The 20,645-nt window shown below is 37.8% G+C and overlaps 1 protein-coding gene across 1 annotated transcript in view; it reads left to right on the forward strand.

The window, feature by feature from the left end:
• Positions 1 to 20,645, forward strand: part of UTRN (utrophin) — a 503,258-nt gene that overhangs the window by 109,508 nt on the left and 373,105 nt on the right. The window contains 9 exon segments of the mRNA XM_007450323.1: positions 981 to 1,058; positions 1,405 to 1,497; positions 3,925 to 4,097; positions 6,985 to 7,100; positions 7,794 to 7,954; positions 13,171 to 13,374; positions 14,288 to 14,469; positions 17,158 to 17,308; positions 18,479 to 18,598. Coding sequence (XP_007450385.1) covers positions 981 to 1,058; positions 1,405 to 1,497; positions 3,925 to 4,097; positions 6,985 to 7,100; positions 7,794 to 7,954; positions 13,171 to 13,374; positions 14,288 to 14,469; positions 17,158 to 17,308; positions 18,479 to 18,598 — 1,278 coding nt within the window.

Raw genomic sequence — 20,645 nt, forward strand, 5'->3', positions numbered from 1 at the left:
TTGAATAGTAGAAAGTAGAGACAAATACATTTAAATGTTATTTAACAAATAGTAAAAAAAAAGTTATGAAAACTGATGGCATTTATTTTTATTCAGATTTTCAGTATTATCTTCATTTTTGTTCGTCATCAAATCCAACTCTATTCCTTTATGTGTGAGGTACCCAATACTCACACAGAAATAACTCTGCCAATGAAGACGATGTATTTTATGGGTACAACCTTTAACACTAGAGGTAGAATTACTATAAAAGGTATAGAGAGATGCACTTCTGAAGATGAATTTCTTTCTTGCCGAAGTGTGCGGTGTTACAGTCTACCTTTTGCCTTCCAGATGGTGGGTAGGCACCTATTGGAGAGATTGATCCCTTTGTCAGATAAGATTCCCTGGCCAATGAGGCAGAAAGAAGCCTCCCAGATCACCTTTCCCTGGGTGGCAACTCCAGTCTTCCCAGTGGGCCCTTGTAATCCTACCTGGAACCTGGGATAGCACCTCTGAATCCTCTCTGCTCTGTCTACACTAGTGCAGGGTGGAGGGGACATAACTTCTAAATCTTTCTTCATCCTGCCCAACTAAGATAGAAGAAGCTTTGTCCCTGGTGGAGCATTGGTTCCCAAACTTGTTTGCATCTTAGAATCACCAGGGAAATCTTTTATAAATTCCAAACACAGACTATACTCCAGACTCATTAAGTCACAGTCTTTGTTGAACACAGGCACTGGTATTCTTGGAAGCTCCCTAGGAGATTCCAGTGTTCAAGCAAGCTAAGGAACTACTATCTTAAGGTGCTGTTAGTGGGAGAATTTGCATTCTGTCAACACCAGCCTTCATGGTGGCCTGAGAACCAGCCCAGCCAGAGCTCCTGGTACAGAGGGGCTCTTGTGTGCTGAGCTGCTGTTCCATGTGCATCTCAATGTCAGTGTTTGACAGCAACATGGAGGGACTCTCTGTCTCATTCGATTTTGTGTTCTGTTTTCCAGCCGAAGGAACGTGGTTCCACAAGGGTACACGCTTTAAATAATGTTAACAGAGTGCTGCAGGTTTTACATCAGAACAATGTAAGTTTGTAATATGACTTTGCAGGGGGGTCCTTTGATGCCATCGGGATGATTTATTTTGAAACCAACCACCTGCTCTGGACATTGGCATCAACTGATTTTTAGAAATATTTTTCTTATGAGACGTATTGAACCTGTTCTATGAGTGAAGGAATAGTTGTGCTTTTTGTGATTACTTTATTGATCTATTGTATAAGTAATACATTTTTGAGATTTAGGTTCACCTGATTCTCTAAAGTGAAATTTTTCTTGTCATTTACTTATATTGCTGTCCAAACGAGCTAAAACAAAAACCTGGGTTTCCATAGAAAAATTGTCTTAAAAGTTATTTTTTTCATTTTACTAGGTGGATTTAGTGAATATAGGAGGAACGGACATTGTAGATGGAAATCACAAACTGACTTTAGGATTACTTTGGAGCATCATTTTGCACTGGCAGGTGGGAAAATTTTCAATCACTTCTTAATAGGAATTGGAAATGTATCATTTGTGTCTTAGTTTCTTAGAGCTGCCACAGAGTACCACAAACTGGTTGGCTTCAACAATAGAAATTTATTTTCTAACAATTTTGGAGGCTGGAAATCTGAGATCGAGGTGTAAGCAAGGTTGGTTTCTTCTCCTTTATTTGCAGATGGCTGCCTTCTTCCTGTGTCCTCACGTGGTCTTTGTGTGTGTGTGTGTGTGTGTGTGTGTGTGTGTGTGTGTGTGTGTTTGTGTCCTAATCTCCTTTGCTTATTCCAAGACACCAGTCATATTGGATTAGGGCCAACCCATATGATCTCATTTTACCTAAACTACTTTAAGGACCCTATTTCTAAATATATTCATATTATGAGGTGCTGGGGGTTAGCACTTCAACATATGAATTTGAGGAGGGGACACAATTCAACTTATAATAATTTGGAGTGAAAGAGCCTGACAAACTGCTCTGTTTTCCTGGCATAGAAAAAAAAGTATCTGTTTTTAAAACATTAGATTTCAAAAAATATCATACTTATAAAAATTGTAAAAATATCCCGAAGAATTCCTGGATACCTTTCCCTCAGATTCTCCAAATGTTAACAGCTGTCTGTATTTCTGTGTTTTTTTCTCTCTCTCTCCCCCTCTTTCTCTTTCACTAAATAGATCTGTGAGTATTTTGTAAAAACAAATCATTTTTCTAAAAACAAGGAGTTATCTTACATAACTACAATATTATTATTATGTTAATATAATATGAAATGTCTAATACATAATATTAATATTTACAATGCTAGTATTAATTATTATACATATGGTAATTATTATAGCATGCACTAGCAATTAGCATGTAATTCTTAAAATCAGGAAAATAATATTGAAACAATACAGCTATGTAATCTATAGCTCTTATGGAGATTTTGTCAATTGCCCCAATAATATCCTTTATAGAAAAAGAAAATACAAGGTCATTTATTACATTCATTTGTCCTGTTTTTTTAGTCATCTTTTAATCTGGCATAATTTCTGAGTCTTTCTTTGTATTTCATGATATTGTCATTTTTGAAGAGTACTGAATAGTTATTTCGTAGAATGTTCTTCCATGTGGGTTTGGCTAATATTTTCTCATGATTGGATTCAGGTTATTCATTTTTGGGAGGAATGCCACAAAAATGATGTTGAGTTTTTCTTTTTTTAAAAAAAATATTTATTTGGTTGCGCTGGGTCTTGGTTGCATCAGGTGTGCTCCTTAGTTACGGCTCAAGGGCTCCTCCGTTGTGGCATGCGAACTCTTAGTTGTGTCATGAAGGTGGGATTTAGTTCCCTGGCCAGGGATGGAACCCAGGCCCCCTGCATTGGGAGTGCGGAGTCTTAACCACTGCGCCACCAGGGAAGTCCCAATATTGAGTTTTTCTTAATACACCACATCAGGAAGCATATGCTGTCCGTTAGTTTTTTTCTGGCAGTATTAACTCTCATCATTTGGGTGAGGTGGAATCTGCAGGTGTATCCACTGTAATGTGACTGCCCTTTGTTATTAAAAAGTATCTTGTGGAGATATACTTTGAGACTATATAAATATTCAGCTACTTATTAAACTTTTGTCTGTTAATTTTAAGATCCATTCATAGTTTTTACCTGATTAGTTATTAATATAATGCGTGGCAAAGTGATTTTCTAATTTCATCATTCCTTCTACATTTGTTAATTGTCTTTCCACTTATGAGGAAGAGCTTTTCCTTGTCTCTTGTTTCTCTATCTGTCTATCTATCTATCCATTCATTTATATATCTGTGTGGATTTTTACTTATTTAATAGGTTCTGATCTTTCACTATTGTTAATTATTTCTCAAGCCCCCTTAAGTTGGCTCTTGTGGGGTTTTTTTTGATATGTTCACATCATTCTTTGAACACTTCCTTAAAATATATGTACTGATTTAGAATAATAATATAAAATATTAGTTCTGGATTATAATTGTTATTGCCATCAGGAAATGCACTTCATTCTTGGATTTTATAGTCAGCCAAAAGTTCTTACCTTCTTCCACATTTCTGTAGAAAATAAAAATTGAGTTTTCTTCCTATTAAAAGATGTTTGTAAAGTATAGTTTTAAAATATTACTTTTTTGTGGCTATGAAAGTAATGTTCACTGTAGCCAAGTGTAATATAAGTATTGCTAAGATATAGAAAATGCCATAATATATAAAGGTGAGGTTAAAATCACCTCTAAATCGAAATCGTGACTGTTAAAATGTATTTATCTTTCCAGCGTTTAAAGGAAAGTTTTGAAATAAAATGAATACCAGTGGCCTGATCCAACGGTTCATGAATATAATATTCCTTATTCAAGGACTGGATTCCAATGACTACTTGAGGTTATTGGCAGCCATGGTTTCTTTTGAACAGGTGAAAGATGTCATGAAGGATATCATGTCAGACCTGCAGCAGACCAACAGTGAGAAGATCCTGCTGAGCTGGGTGCGCCAGTCCACCAGGCCGTACAGCCAGGTCAACGTCCTCAACTTCACCACCAGCTGGACAGATGGGCTTGCCTTCAATGCCGTGCTCCACCGACATAAGTGAGATGTGACTCTTCTTGGATGTGCAGATTTGTACAGATTTGTACCTCCCCTCTGTCCCTGCCTTACTTACTACTCCCTAAAGGCCCTTCCCACTACCGCCTCTCTCCTCTGTACATGCTCTAAGAAAACATAAAGAATAGAAATATCGTGGAAAGAAAACTACCCATCACGTCTTTGTTTCCATAGGACTTAAATGCCACAGTGCAGTATCCATGGTTTCTTCTACATATTTGTAAGTTAAAAAATGTAAAATAGGGCTTCCCTGGTGGCGCAGTGGTTGAGAGTCCGCCTGCCGATGCAGGGGATGCGGGTTCGTGCCCCCGTCTGGGAAGATCCCACATGCCGCGGAGCGGCTGGGCCCGTGAGCCATGGCCGCCGAGCCCGCGCGTCCGGAGCCTGTGCTCCGCAAAAAAAAAAAAGAAAAAAAACTTAAAATTCATGTTAGATTTTCCAATCTAGATACAAAAAAAAAAAAAAAAAAAAAAAAAAAGTAAAATAATTCACATAGTTCAATGTGAACTAACTCATTCAGCAGTAACCAGTAATAATACACAAAGAATTGTGACAGTTTTCAGCCTCCTACTTTAGTTTTATAGGAAAACTCTATAAAACTCCCAATTAAAAATAGATAAATGATTCTTTTTGTGAAACTTCTGAACAGATTCTAATTATATAATAAAATACTAAAGGACCAAAAAGAGCCACTACTCTTCTGAAGAGACAGGCTGACGTACTTCCTAAACAGAAACCAAAACTAATTATGAAGCTATAGTAATTGAGACTATATAGTACTATAAATAAAACACTAATATAATAATAGGCTGAAGCATATGAAATTGTCAATATTTGACTGTTTTTGATATAAATGGCAGTTTCATATAGTTCAACCTAATGGAATGAAGAGCTCAGAAATAGCTCCATCCTGATCTACAACGGAGCCGATGTTGCAGGTTAATAGATGGTGTGGAACAAATGGAAATGAGTGAATTGGATCCCTGCCTCACCATACCCTGAATAAACTCCAGGTGCATCAAAGGTTTAAATGTGAAAGGCAAAATTTGTTATGTGTTTTATTCTTCTTGTAAATTTATTTACAAAATTTATTTTGTAAAAAATAAATAATTTTTTTGTAAGTTTTAAATAAGTTTTATTTCCTGTATGTTCTTTACTGATACATGAAAATGCAGTTGACTTTTCTACATCTTATATCTGGAAACTTGTTAAATTCTTACCAAAATTTGTTACTGTAAGTTTTTTTTTTTTATTGGTAGATGACCATGAATTATAATAGTTTTTTTCCTCCCCTCCCCTCCCTTTCCCTCCTCTCTCCGCTTTCCCTTTCATTTGTGCCTTGTCCTTCAATACAATATTAGTTTGCATTGGTGGTAGTGAGCAGAATGTTTTGTTCTTGATAACAAAGGGAGTGGTTTTAATGTTTTACCATAAGACTGCTATTTGCTTTAGCTTTTTTTCCATATACCTTTTATCTGGTTAAAAAAAAAATAACCACACCCCATCCTCTTCTACTTCTCCTTTATCAGTTTAAGCGGGTTGCCCACTGTTTCTAGTCAGTTAAGAGACACTATCATAAAACTTGAATTTTTTTTTTTTTTTTTTTTTTTTTTTTGTGCGGTACACGGGCCTCTCACTGCTGTGGCCTCTCCCGTTGCGGAGCACAGGCTCCGGACGCGCAGGCTCAGCAGCCATGGCTCACGGGCCCAGCCGCTCCGCGGCATGTGGGATCTTCCCGGACCGGGGCACGAACCCGCGTCCCCTGCATCGGCAGGCGGACTCTCAACCACTGCGCCACCAGGGAAGCCCAAAAACTTGAATTTTAGCTTAAACATTTTTCCATCTGTTACTTAATTGATTTAACAAGTGTGTGTGGGGTGCCTTCTATGTGCTGGACACAGGATGTAGAGCAGAGAACAAAACAAGCAAAATTTCCAGTCCTCCTTCTTGGAATTAATGTTCAAATAGAGGGAGGCAGACAGTTTTTTAAAAACGAAAATGTTAGTTGTGCAGCATATAGAAATGGTAAATATCGCTGAAGAAAAATATGTCAGGCAAGAGGGGAGGAGGGACCTGGCATGTGGGAGGCCACTGCGTGCAGTGGTGTGAATAAGGGGAATAATAAGAGGTGGAGTCAGAGAGGGAACTGGGCGGGTGGGGACGAGGGAGGCAAATCCCAGAAATGTAGGTGGGTCCAAGATGCAAGAGCAGATAGAGCGCAGAGAAAATGATCAACTTTTGAGTGAGTCAGAGCAACAATAATGTCCAGTTTGTGAGATTAAAAGAAAATCAAGATAGAAATGATTTTTCTAGACAGTAGCTATATGGAGGGGGTGGACAGAAATTCTCTCAGGGTCTTTTCTTTAGGAGTATCCTGTGAAGAGATTAGAGCTGGATTTTCTATTCTGCTAAACTTGGTCTTTAATCGGAGAATTTAGTCCATTAACATTATTGCAATAATTGATGTATTAAGTTCATTGTTACCGCTTGTTTTGAGCTTTTCATTTTTCTTACTTTTTACTATATCTTCTTTTCTTTCTTGTTTTATACTGGTAGGTTCTTCTTCCCTTTTTTTTCTTTCACTATTTGGGAATTATACCATTTCTAGTCTTTCAGTGGCTACTCCAGAATTTTTACGGGCATGTTTAACCAATACAAAAACCTTAGAATGTTTTACCTGTTGTTTTCATATTTATAGATTACTTTAAAATATTATATATTAAACAAGACTTTGGGATATAAAAGATAAACTTTTAAATTTATATTCACAAATAAAAAAAATCTAAAACTGAAATGTATTCGATTATAACAATAACAACTTTGTTTCCACATATTTCTTCTTCACTGAATTTTATTTGCACCCTGATTTCAGACCCGATCTCTTCAGCTGGGATAGAGTTGTCAAAATGTCCCCAATTGAGAGACTTGACCATGCCTTCAGCAAGGCTCAAACTTACTTAGGAATTGAAAAGCTGTTAGATCCTGAAGGTATTGTTCAGTGTTTAATTACAACCTTGATTTTTCTTTACAGTTTTGAATACTTGAAAAGCAGTGCTTTTTTTTTCCCCTCCTTTTTTGAAAGAATTGTGAGAATTGAGGAGGTGTTTTTCCTTTTGAAATGTGGTACAAGCCATTTTATTACAGACATGATACTTCTGTGCTTAACAGTTTCTAGGATCCTTCAGGAGGAAATTTAATTACTTCACTGTAGAATAGTTAATCAATACGAGCATAAGATTTAGAGTTTTAGGAAAACAGAATTATTAGATAAACAATTTAGTATTTTATTTATTTCATTAAAATGTGTTTTTGTATGAGCTTGTATATGATGTGAAAACTTCAGTTACAAATGTTGCAGGATTGAATTCTAGAATTATTTTCATACTATGAATGAAACCTGTGACGTTATCTTAGATGATAGCTTATCTTTGAGCCTTATGGGGGAAGCTTTTAGGGAAGATTTTTAAGAAATGGGATATGGAACAAAAAAAAGTAGGTAATCATCTTTACCTTTGGCTCATATATTATATGAAATAGACATTTACTGAACTGTGGTATTGCAAAGATAATATACTAGCATTGTTTATGGGTACTAAGACAGTTGTTTTATATCCAATATTGAGCAATTCACATACTTTGGACATCTAATTTAAGCTAGTTCTTATTTTCTTCCACTTTTAGATGTTGCTGTTCAGCTTCCTGACAAGAAATCCATAATTATGTATTTAACATCTTTGTTTGAGGTGCTACCTCAGCAAGTCACTATAGATGCCATCCGGGAGGTAGAGACACTTCCAAGGAAATATAAGAAAGAATGTGAAGAAGGAGAAATTAACATGCAGGTACAGGTAAATTTTAATTAATGTGTTTGACTTGCCATATTTGTTTTCTCTTAGGTACTAGATAAAAACACTTTCAGAGCAGTTTTTTTCTTGACTGAGAACGTCTTGGTTTCTCAGCATCAGAAGTTCAGTTTATCAGTTGGCATGCTGTCACACATTACATGCATGTAATGGAGAACCATAACTTTACTGATTTTACTTTTTAAGAAGGAAAATATATTATTTCATACAGCAAGGCTAGAGTTAGAGTTTAGGATTGTGATCATGCTTCTGCATAACATGCTTAAGGACCTATGTTTTTCTATCATCTGGTCATCTTTTATCACTCTTGTTCTGTACTGAAGGTGGTTTTTCTCATGTCAGCTTAGTTCTGTTCTAAGTACTAATTTTTTTTCTTTTTTTGCCATTAAAAAATGGATTTGTACCATTATATTCTCACAAGGGCCATCAAAATGTAAGTTTTTCCCTTTCTTTTAGGAGGAATAATATATTTTTTTTTTTTTGCGGTACACGGGCCTCTCACTATTGTGGCCTCTCCCTTTGCGGAGCACAGGCTCCGGACGCGCAGGCTCAGCGGCCATGGCTCACGGGCCCAGCCGCTCCGTGGCATGTGGGATCTTCCCGGACCAGGGCACGAACCCGTGTCCCCTGCATCGGCAGGTGGACTCTCAACCACTGCGCCACCAGGGAAGCCCTAGGAGGAATAACTGATAATATGTTACTTGGTGAGTTTTTCACTTAAGGGCCGACAGTGGTTTTATTCATCAGGATATAAATGAGGATCCTTTTTTTTCAGGAGATATAAATAAAGTCATGAAATTTTCTTCCTGAATAATCCTGCCTTGAATCAATCCATATTTTACCTTATTCTGTTTTAGTCTAACCAGTTCTCATAATTCATAGAATGAGAGAATCTTAACAGTGGGATGAGAACTTGAAAGTCATTTGGTCTAAGATTAATCAACAAAACAATCAAAAGATACACATGGATTTCAAAGTGATAAGAAATACATTTTAGAGAGGCAGAAAGCGTGGGCTTTGGAGCTTAAATTTCATCCCTGTTACTTCTTGTTTGGGGTTCGTTACTTACCCTCTCATCCTCAGTTTTATTGCAAAATCTGGGTAAAACCACCCACTTTATAAAGTTAATAAGTTTGAAGTATCTAAAATGATGTTAATAAGCACTCAGCAAGCAGCAGATATTATTATTATAATTTTTCCTTCTCATTTTGTTTAGGTATTATCATTCATTTTTATTCAACAAGATTTTTATTCAAATGTTAGTGATAATGATGATGGTCTTGAATTGGCATAGCATTTTTTTTTTTCTTCTCTGAGGTTCAAAGGACTTATTATTTCAGGTTTTCTTTGGGTAGTAGGTACCACTTCTTTTATTTTCTCCATTTCAAAAAACTATGATTTACAGAAAAAGAAAAAAGCTTAGAGGAAAAGAAGGCAAGAGATGGGGCCAGATTGTGAACCAAGAGCTCTTTTTAGTAGTTTTGAGGATCAAGTGATATTGAGGAAAAGCCCTAATGTTTTATCATTGAATGTTTGCTGAGAAGCATTTGTCTCTAGTAGTGTAATTATTGTGTTGCATTAATGATGCATCCTTTTCAGTGGCTCAAACAATCTTCGGAGTTTGCCTTTTGGTTTTAGAATCATTTCTTCATTGGATCGGGGTTCCTTTTGTTAGAAAGATGGAATATTCTACTTCTTATAGTGAAGGCTATTCTCTTTTAAAAAGAAGGGAGATTTCATTTGCCTTTCATGGTGTGTAGATAAAATAATCACTTCTGTTTAGGGCTTGGGGTGACATGATAAGAATTGCAGAAGCCATTTGCTGTTTGATTAGGAGCAAGTGTATTGGGACTTGCCTGGTGGCGCAGCGGGTGGGAATCCAGCAGCCAATGCAGGGGATACGGGTTCAAGCCCTGGTCCGGGAAGATCCCACATGCCGCAGAGCAACTAAGCCCTGTGTGCCACCACTACTGAGCCTGCACTTTGGAGCCCACATGCCACAACTACTGAAGCCTGTGCGCCTGGGGCCTGTGCTCTGCACCAAGGGAGGCCACCGTAATGAGAAGCCTGCGCACTGCAACTAAAGAAGGCCCGCATGCAGCAACGAAGACCCAGCACAGCCAAAAATAAATAAATAAATACATTTATTAAAAATAAAAGAGCAGGTGTATTAATATTAACCTTTTCATTAACGCTTTCATTAATGCCTTAGCGGTTGAATTAAGTTAATTGGAGAGATGAAACGTGGTCAAGTTGTAATCATCTACTGTTTGACATATCTTGCCATCCTCTACTTTCCTGAGAACACTACTAGCCAGACTTCCTCTCTTGCTGTTTCTACAAACACGTGCTGTAGAGCATTAGGTGGTCAGCAAATAATTCCTGAATTTCTCTTTAGATTAATCTCTCAGTTGAAAGTCACCTCTTGTATGTGAATGAATACCTTCTGAACACCTGCATTTAGATAATGCCTTCCACTTCCCACCTCATAGATCCTAGTGCCTGTCTAAATGACATTTGGCTGGTCACTAACTTTCCTAGTTCTCAGAATTCCTCATTAGAATATCGAGGTTTGATACTAAATGACCTCCAGGATTATTGTGGCTTTCCAGTTTTGGGGTTTTAGGTCCAGAACTTAACTCATTTTCTCTTCTCTGTCTTTGGCACCATGCCTCTCCTAATCATCCGTCATTTCATCTGTGGGCTCACTGATTCATTGTTTTTAACTCCTGCATGTTGTTTACCGGGTCCATTTGGATTCTTCCTCCAGAATATCTTTGGTGTGTGTTTTCTTTCTGTTCCAGCCCTCATACTAATTAAACACCTCATCTCCTCTTGTGGTTTACAAGGCCCAGCCCACCACCCCAACTCATCTCAGGCCACTGCACGCCAGTCGTGGTGGACTTTGTCCTCCTTCCACAAGATTCTTGTACGTGTGGGTTGCTCTCTGTGAAACGCTCCTCTTCCCACTGTTTGCATGGCAAACTTCCCATCTTTCCTCAATTTCAATGGAACTTTTTCAGAGAAGACTTCCCTGATTAACCTAATTGAAATCCAACCCTACACACACACACACACACACACACACACACACACACACACACACACTCACACACTCACACACTCTGTTTCTTGCTGTCACAGTATTATTGTAAACTATGTTAAGAATTTTAAATTGTATCTTAAGAGCATTGAGAAAGTAGTGAAAGATTTTAAGCAGGGAAGTCTTATGATGTGATTACATTTTCCAAACATCATTCTGGCTGCTCTGTGAGAAGTGGGTGGTGGACGTAGCAGTCTGGGGAGCAGCGGGGAAACAGAGACACTGGTAGCAGGCTGTTGCAGTGCTGAGGACAAACGGTTGTTGTGAAGATGGAAAGGCCTGGATGGATTTGAGATGGATTTTGAAGGTAGGAATTGCTTATACGTACGTATTAAATATGGACGGTAAAAGCTAGAGACCAAGGCTGGCTCCCTGATTTTTAGCTGGAGGGGTCAAGTGCATGGAGGAGGCATTTACTGAAATGGGAAGCGTGAAGAGCTTTGGGGGGAAACACTAGGGTTTAAATACTGCCAATATTTGATATGCCTATGAGACATTGAAGTGGAGATGTTAAGGAAGTAGGACATAGGAGTTTGGAGTTTGGGGCCAGAAATATAAAGGTAAATGTTTGCAGGATGTAGATGGTTCTTTAAATCCAATGGGAATGGATGAAACCATGCAGGCAGAGTACATAGAAGAAAAAAGGGCACTGGACTTAATTTTGAGGAGCTTCATTACTTACATGTTAGCAAGTGCTGTTGAACTAGGAGGAAAGCCAAGATGGTGTTATTGAAGCAGGGAAAGGAGAGCTTCAGGAGGGTGGGGACTGGTCAGATGTAGGGAATGCCACTGAAAGCTTAAGGAACATAAGGTGACCGGACCTCTGGGTTTGCTTGGAACAGTTCTGGCTTATGTGTGTTGTTCTAGTACTGTTGCTTATCAAAAATGTTCTGTTTTTTTGTTAATTACATGGTCATCCTAAAGATGATGCTAGAAAAGTGGATTTGTCAATGAGAAGGTTATTGGTAACACTGGCAAAAGCTTTTCCAGGTGTGTGGTGGGGACCAGTGCCTAATCAGCATGAAAGGGAGTGTTAACAAATGTAGCTGTTAAATACATGAGCATTTCTTATATTGTTCTCTATACGTTTGTGTATGTTTGAGATAGTACATAAAAACTGTGGATGAGAGGTGATAAAGTGGAGACAGGCTGTAGGCAAATTTTCAAGAATTTTTGCTCTGGAAGGGAACAAATGAATGAGAGAGGTGGTAGGTTTGGTTTTATGACTCTAAAGTATATAAGAAAATACTCCACTGCCTGGAAGGAGCTTGGAATAACTTATTCTGCGGGCTCTTCACCAGCTAGTAACCTAGAGGGCAGCTGCCTCAAAAAAATATCACTAGTACGACAACCTGTATATGTGTCTGTCTTTCAGTGTCTTAAAATGCAATGCTAAAATGCAATTCAGTAAGAGCAATTTAACTAGGGTCAAAGCAGGATTCTAATCTCTGTCTCTTTAAATGACATCCATCCTTCAAGGCCCAGCAGGTTCCAGATCCTCTATGAAACTTTCCTGTTTTAGCCCTTGGTGAATTCAAATAGCATTCCTTGTTGCACCCATGGAATTTATAACTTTGTTAATAGCCTTTTTATTTTTGTTCAGAAGTGATTCATGTGGGTTTTTTGTCTCTTCCCAGCTATATTAGAATGTCCCCGAGTACAGAATCCATGAGTGATGCAGCTTTTGTACTCTTCACCATCCTAGCATTTAAAAATGCATTCTAGGGCTTCCCTGGTGGCGCAGTGGTTGAGAGTCCGCCTGCCGATGCAGGGGACGCGGGTTTGTGCCCTGGTCCCGGAGGATCCCACATGCCGCGGAGCGGCTGGGCCCGTGAGCCATGGCCGCTGAGCCTGCGCGTCCGGAGCCTGTGCTGTGCAACGGGAGAGACCGCAATAGTGAGAGACCCGCGTACCGCAAAAAAAAAAAAAAAAATGCATTCTATGTCACAGCGTTGCTCACCCAGCTCCTGAGAATCAGGTGGATGCCTAAGACACAGTGGTGCCTACCTTGGTTTCTCCATCCAGTGTGTCTTTGTTGAACACCTTCTGGTCTTCACAGCGTTTGTGAGTTTTCTTGGCTTTGTTTTTATAGAGCTCAGCGCCAGAGGAGGAGCAAGAAGGTCCCCGAGCTGAAACCCCCAGCACCGTCACCGAGGTTGACATGGATCTGGACAGCTATCAGATAGCACTGGAGGAAGTGCTGACCTGGTTGCTTTCTGCCGAGGACACTTTCCAGGAGCAGGATGACATTTCCGATGATGTTGAAGAAGTCAAAGACCAGTTTGCAACCCACGAGGTAAATAATCTATAGCTGATGAGCAGGATACATGTGCCATGGTGCCTGTGCCTCAATCAGGGGCTGAACCCTGATGCTTGTTGTTTACTGAATTCTGCTCCACAGAAAGGTCATGGCATATTTTAAGACTTGTGATATTTAAATAGGGCTTTGTTACAGAATTGGTGTGGGTGATTTAACTGTGCACTGGAATTAGATTCCGGATTTTAATCTTACTGTAATTTGTAGATTCTGTGAAGCCACTGACAAAAAAATCAGTGCATAGTACAGCTCGTTTCTGAAGTGTACTGTTATAGTTAAAACACCAAATGGCTAATTAATACACCAAATCTTTAGATTTGAATGTTCCCCAGGAAGTGATTATTTTTATTTATTGTATGATTAAGAAAACTCATATCTACTAGTCTTGTGTAATTTTATATATTGAAAATTTCCTACTATTTCAGTGTAGTGATTGGATTATGTGAAGAATTCTTTTGATTAAGTAGTTTCTTGGTGTTGATATATTGGCAGGTCTGATTTGCTGTTTTGGTTTCAGAATAATAGAAATGGTCATTTTCTTTAAGCAGTTTCTCTTGGGTGAGCATGGTGGTTTATTTATTATATCTTCCCATAATTCCATGTTCACGACCTAACAGTAGCATAATCAGCATTTACTTAAAAATAGCTGCTGTTATCACGTGTAACATTGTCCTCTTTGATCTATTCTTTTTCCTCCAGGCAGCTACTTATTCCCTATATTCAGAGCTTAAAAAATTGGATCAAAGTCTTATTTATTTGCACTCTACATGGTTACTTTTTCTCACAGCCTTAATATTTAGACATTAATATTTAATATTTAGACATTAACAATTTATTAAGATTTTTCTTCTTCACTGAGCAGCTCACAAATCATAATGATGTACCTTCTCAGGCTTTTATGATGGAGCTGACGGCGCACCAGAGCAGCGTGGGCAATGTCCTGCAGGCAGGAAACCAGCTGATAACACAAGGAACTCTGTCAGATGAAGAGGAGTTTGAGATTCAGGAACAAATGACCCTGCTGAATGCCAGATGGGAGGCACTAAGGGTGGCAAGTATGGACAGACAGTCCCGGTGAGTGGAAGCTCAGAAAGGAACCCTATTCCATAGACTGCGTTGCCCAGTTTAGCACAAGGAAAAGTCTGCATGTCTGTGAGAACAAGATAACCAGAGAACTTGCCTTGTAAAATTTTGACTCTTTTCTTCATGTAGTGTTGCTGGAATTTTGTATGATCTTTATGTCCCCTTTGATGTGTTAACCAAATGAAAAGGTAAAAGTTGCAATACAGAAATTAGCAAAGACATTTAATATAGACTTTGCAGTATTAAAATTGGCTAACCATTAATTCTGATATGAAGACAGGACTATGTTATGTTTATCCCCAATTCTATTTTGTAACATTTTTTTTAACATCTTTATTGGAGTATAATTGCTTTACAATGGTGTGTTAGTTTCTGCTTTATAACAAAGTGAATCAGCTGTACATATACATATATCCCCATATCTCTTCCCTCTTGGGTCTCCCTCCCACCCTCCCTATCCCACCCCTCTAGGTGGTCACAAAGCACTGAGCTGATCTCCCTGTGCTATGTGGCTGCTTCCCACTAGCTAGCTATTTTACATTTGATAGTGTATATAAGTCCACGCCACTCTCTCGCTTCGTGCCATGTAACATTTTTTAAAATATTTTTTCCCCCATGGTTCGTTTTGTTGCGTGTATTGTGTGTTAAGGAGCGAACTGCATTCCATGGCAATTTCCACCTATTTAATAGGCAGGAATTCCTGATTGAAGAAACAATGATTCTGATACAAATAGAGGGTGCTGTTACTTGCATTCTTTGACTGCATTTAATTGACTCCATTTAGGAAGAAAATAATTTTTTTTTTTTTTTTTTTTTTTTTAATCTTACTGTAATTTGTAGATTCTGTGAAGCCACTGACAAAAAAATCAGTGCATAGTACAGCTCGTTTCTGAAGTGTACTGTTATAGTTAAAACACCAAATGGCTAATTAATACACCAAATCTTTAGATTTGAATGTTCCCCAGGAAGTGATTATTTTTATTTATTGTATGATTAAGAAAACTCATATCTACTAGTCTTGTGTAATTTTATATATTGAAAATTTCCTACTATTTCAGTGTAGTGATTGGATTATGTGAAGAATTCTTTTGATTAAGTAGTTTCTTGGTGTTGATATATTGGCAGGTCTGATTTGCTGTTTTGGTTTCAGAATAATAGAAATGGTCATTTTCTTTAAGCAGTTTCTCTTGGGTGAGCATGGTGGTTTATTTATTATATCTTCCCATAATTCCATGTTCACGACCTAACAGTAGCATAATCAGCATTTACTTAAAAATAGCTGCTGTTATCACGTGTAACATTGTCCTCTTTGATCTATTCTTTTTCCTCCAGGCAGCTACTTATTCCCTATATTCAGAGCTTAAAAAATTGGATCAAAGTCTTATTTATTTGCACTCTACATGGTTACTTTTTCTCACAGCCTTAATATTTAGACATTAATATTTAATATTTAGACATTAACAATTTATTAAGATTTTTCTTCTTCACTGAGCAGCTCACAAATCATAATGATGTACCTTCTCAGGCTTTTATGATGGAGCTGACGGCGCACCAGAGCAGCGTGGGCAATGTCCTGCAGGCAGGAAACCAGCTGATAACACAAGGAACTCTGTCAGATGAAGAGGAGTTTGAGATTCAGGAACAAATGACCCTGCTGAATGCCAGATGGGAGGCACTAAGGGTGGCAAGTATGGACAGACAGTCCCGGTGAGTGGAAGCTCAGAAAGGAACCCTATTCCATAGACTGCGTTGCCCAGTTTAGCACAAGGAAAAGTCTGCATGTCTGTGAGAACAAGATAACCAGAGAACTTGCCTTGTAAAATTTTGACTCTTTTCTTCATGTAGTGTTGCTGGAATTTTGTATGATCTTTATGTCCCCTTTGATGTGTTAACCAAATGAAAAGGTAAAAGTTGCAATACAGAAATTAGCAAAGACATTTAATATAGACTTTGCAGTATTAAAATTGGCTAACCATTAATTCTGATATGAAGACAGGACTATGTTATGTTTATCCCCAATTCTATTTTGTAACATTTTTTTTAACATCTTTATTGGAGTATAATTGCTTTACAATGGTGTGTTAGTTTCTGCTTTATAACAAAGTGAATCAGCTGTACATATACATATATCCCCATATCTCTTCCCTCTTGGGTCTCCCTCCCACCCTCCCTATCCCACCCCTCTAGGTGGTCACAAAGCACTGAAGCTGATCTCCCTGTGCTATTGGCTGCTTCCCACTAGCTAGCTATTTTACATTTGATAGTGTATATAAGTCCACGCCACTCTCTCGCTTCGTGCCATGTAACATTTTTTAAAATATTTTTTCCCCCATGGTTCGTTTTGTTGCGTGTATTGTGTGTTAAGGAGCGAACTGCATTCCATGGCAATTTCCACCTATTTAATAGGCAGGAATTCCTGATTGAAGAAACAATGATTCTGATACAAATAGAGGGTGCTGTTACTTGCATTCTTTGACTGCATTTAATTGACTCCATTTAGGAAGAAAATAATTTTTTTTTTTTTTTTTTTTGCTGGTTTCTGTATTTAAAGACCAAATGCTACTTTAAATGGTTAGACAAGAATGTGTTCCCTGCCCCATTTCTTTGCTGCCTGGGGTGTGTGTTTGCTGTTGCAAAGGGAAGAAGGAGTGGGAATAATGCTGTGTTCCCCTTGGACAGGCTGCACGATGTGCTCATGGAACTGCAGAGGAAGCAACTACAGCAGCTCTCCGCCTGGTTAACACTCACAGAAGAACGCATTCAGAAAATGGAAACTTGCCCCCTAGATGATGACTTAAAATCCCTACAAAAGCTGCTAGAAGATCATAAAGTAAATCTGGCTCATATTTCTTTTATACCTTATCAAATATGAAGAAGCAGCACTTAGCATTCTCAGGAGCCGATGGCTTCTATTGTTAGTGCAGAGATGGGTCACGTCTTCAGTGTGTGCTCTTTTATTCAGCAGCCTGTAGGGTAGAGTGCATGGGGATGTGACTTTTCTGAGCCAGGGATGAAAGCCCAGGTAAAATTTTATGTGGGTATGTGTAGTTTTCTTATGAAAGTACATAGTGTTCATAAGATTCTCAGGGTTTGTTTTTTTTTTTTTTTTGGACCTATGAGTGGTTAAGAACCCTAGGGTGTTGCATGAATGCAGTGTGTGGGGAAATAAGGAAACCCTCAGATGGATCTGTACCTAATCCCTTCAGGAAGGCTATTGCTTCTTCTCCTAGGTGGAGATTCAAAATTTGGTGGGAGATTTAATTTGGTCACAAATTTAAGAGATAACTTTTCATAGTCAAGGAAAGGTAGAGTAAAATAGGCTCTCTGTGAACTGAAGAATTTTATTTTTCAATGAAATATCTAGATAACTGATAAATAAAGCTTTAGGGATACATTAAACACAAAAACTCAAGGCATCTGACAACACTATTGGTAGTGTTTGAATAAATTACCTATATATATATATGTGTTGTGACCTGCAATGCTCTTCCCATGGAAGCAGTGGGAAGAGAAATTGTCTGTATACCCCTAATTGCTTTCCTGGGTAACAGGACAGCTTCTGACTATCAAATAGCATTCGACTTATCTGTCACTTTATACCATGTTGCACTAGATAAATGATATCTGACTATGTGTGTTCAAGTTTGGGACTTTATTGACTTAATGATTCTGTATTCTTAATTCCTACTAGAGGCACTCAACTTGTTTATGGGACACCTTTTTTCTTTTTCTTTTGGCCAAAACTTGGAATAAAAATAATAAAAGTGATGACATCCCATTTGCATCTGTTATGACATTGCATTTTCAAACTGCTTTGGTTCATAATGAAATGTAAAGATGTATAATGGGTTTGTTTCGTTAGTAGAACACTTGGGCTAATGATTGGAGATTCAAACACAATGCCTCATTAAATGTCCTTAATTACTATTGACAACTGAGTGGATTTTAAATAGGTAAATGGGAGAGTAGACATAATGGTTTACCTTAATTTTTTCTCTAGAGTTTGCAAAATGATCTTGAGGCTGAACAGGTGAAGGTAAATTCCCTAACTCACATGGTGGTGATTGTTGATGAAAACAGTGGCGAGAGTGCTACAGCTATTCTGGAAGATCAATTACAGGTAAGGACCCTGTAAAGTAGGATTGTCCCAAGGGACCTGTGGTCTGAGCCCCAGTTGCACATTTTGCCCCTATCCTTCCTGTTCAGTCTCACTGTTTATTTAGAATCGTAGAACTTTAGGTTGTACTTCCCAGTTGGGATTCCACAGCATATGGGGGTTTACAGGAGAACCTAGGCATCATTCCTTTACTTCAGCCCCTGGGGAATGGTTGGGGCCGCTTGTGGTCCACAGCTACCTTGGGCATATGAATAAGATGTGGAAGCATAAGAACTGATCTCAACAAGTGGTCCACAGACTTCTTGCTCAGAATCACTTGAAGAACTTGTTAAGATGCATATTTCTGGGCTCTACGCAGACCTAAGTCCCTGGGAGTGGGGCCCGGTGAATATGTAAAGAAAATGTAAAGTTTGAGAATTTCAGCCATGTGGGATTTCACATCCCTGTTTCTTTGGTAGATCAGTGTGTGAACGTCAACCCCAGTTTTGCGAACCTTGCTTCTTTTTGCTCAGTGACCATAGTGTATCTTTACAAGTCTTTATAAAGAGAGTTTTTGGTTGACAGTTAACCCTTGAAAACTTGGGGTTAGGGGCACTGACCTCTCAAGCGGTTGAAAATCCAAGTATAACTTTTTATTTCCCCAAAACTTAACTACCAATAGCCTCTTGTTGACTGGAGGTGTTACTGGTAACAAACAGTCCATCAGGACATATTGGGTTGGCCAAAAAGTTCGTTCAGTTTTAAGGAAAAATAAAAGACACACTTTTCATTTTCACCAAGAACTTTATTGAACAACGTATTTCTCAACCGAACGAACTTTTCGGCCAACCCAATATTTTGTGTTATATGCATATCTACAGATGTTTTATGCATTCATGAATACCTAACTTTTTCTTAATTTTTTTGATATCCCTAGGTTATGTGCTTCGTCTTTATTTCAAATTGTCACAAATCTCCAAAATTTTTTCCAGTGTATTTATTGAAAACAATCCAAGTATGAGTGGACCCGCAGCTCAAACCCCTGTTGTTCAAGGATATTTTACTTAAACAATACTTGGATTATCTGATATAATGTTGCCAGCTGATAATTTTCAGTAACTTTCAGACTATAAATTATCATATGAAATTCTTTTTCTTTTGTATCATTTAAAATTAGCCAGTGGTTTTGAGCCTTTGGTGCAGTAGTATTTAGTTATTACAGTAATCTGAGAGGTAGGCATTCATGTCTTGCCTATTTAATAGTGAGGAAATTCAGAGGTTTAAGTAGGCAATGAGTTTTCAAGCTGAGACAACAGACCTGTCTTCTGGTTCTGCATTCTCTACCCTTTGAGCTATGCAAAGCTTACTCTGGTATTAAATATTGAAATAAGATAATATTAATTAATTATTGCTCCCAAGTTAAGTAATGAAGAAATAAAATTTACAATTTGTTAATCATTATTTATAAAGCAGTAATAAAATAATTTTTGGGAAAGTCGTCATGAAGAATGATTTTTTTAAACTAATCAAATTTATTTAGTTAGTTTTGCTAATACTTGTAATATTCTGTTGCTAAGTTTTGTGGAATTTTCTATGGATCATGCAATGTAAACAGAACAAATCAATTAAGTATTTTTTTTCACAGAACTTCCCTTATTCAAAACATAGTTTTTATCAATTAAATTTTTTTTTTCATAATTTTGGTACTACAGATGAAAATTGTCTTGGCATGTAAAAGGTGGTTAAGAAACAATTGACGCACTGAATTTTGTCTTAAAGATAATTATAGCCTGAAAAAAATGGAAGCACTGAAAATAGATGTTTGCTTTATTTTGAAGGTATATGTGAAACTGTCAAATTCTCATATAAAAACCACAATAAAACAGAAAAGAGCGGGAATTTGGGGTCAAAAGTTACAGGATGGAGTTCTAATTGTGCCACTTTCTAGCTATGTAGTGTGAAATAATTAAATTCTATGGAAATTAGTTTTTCTCATCTATAAATTTATAGGATTCATCTGTATTACTTAAAGCAACTTTCATAAAAATATTTTTCATAAATGGCACATCCA

The sequence above is a fragment of the Lipotes vexillifer genome, unplaced genomic scaffold (assembly GCF_000442215.2).
Source record: "Lipotes vexillifer unplaced genomic scaffold, Lipotes_vexillifer_v1.1 scaffold112, whole genome shotgun sequence".
NCBI classification, from domain to species: Eukaryota; Metazoa; Chordata; class Mammalia; order Artiodactyla; family Lipotidae; genus Lipotes; species Lipotes vexillifer.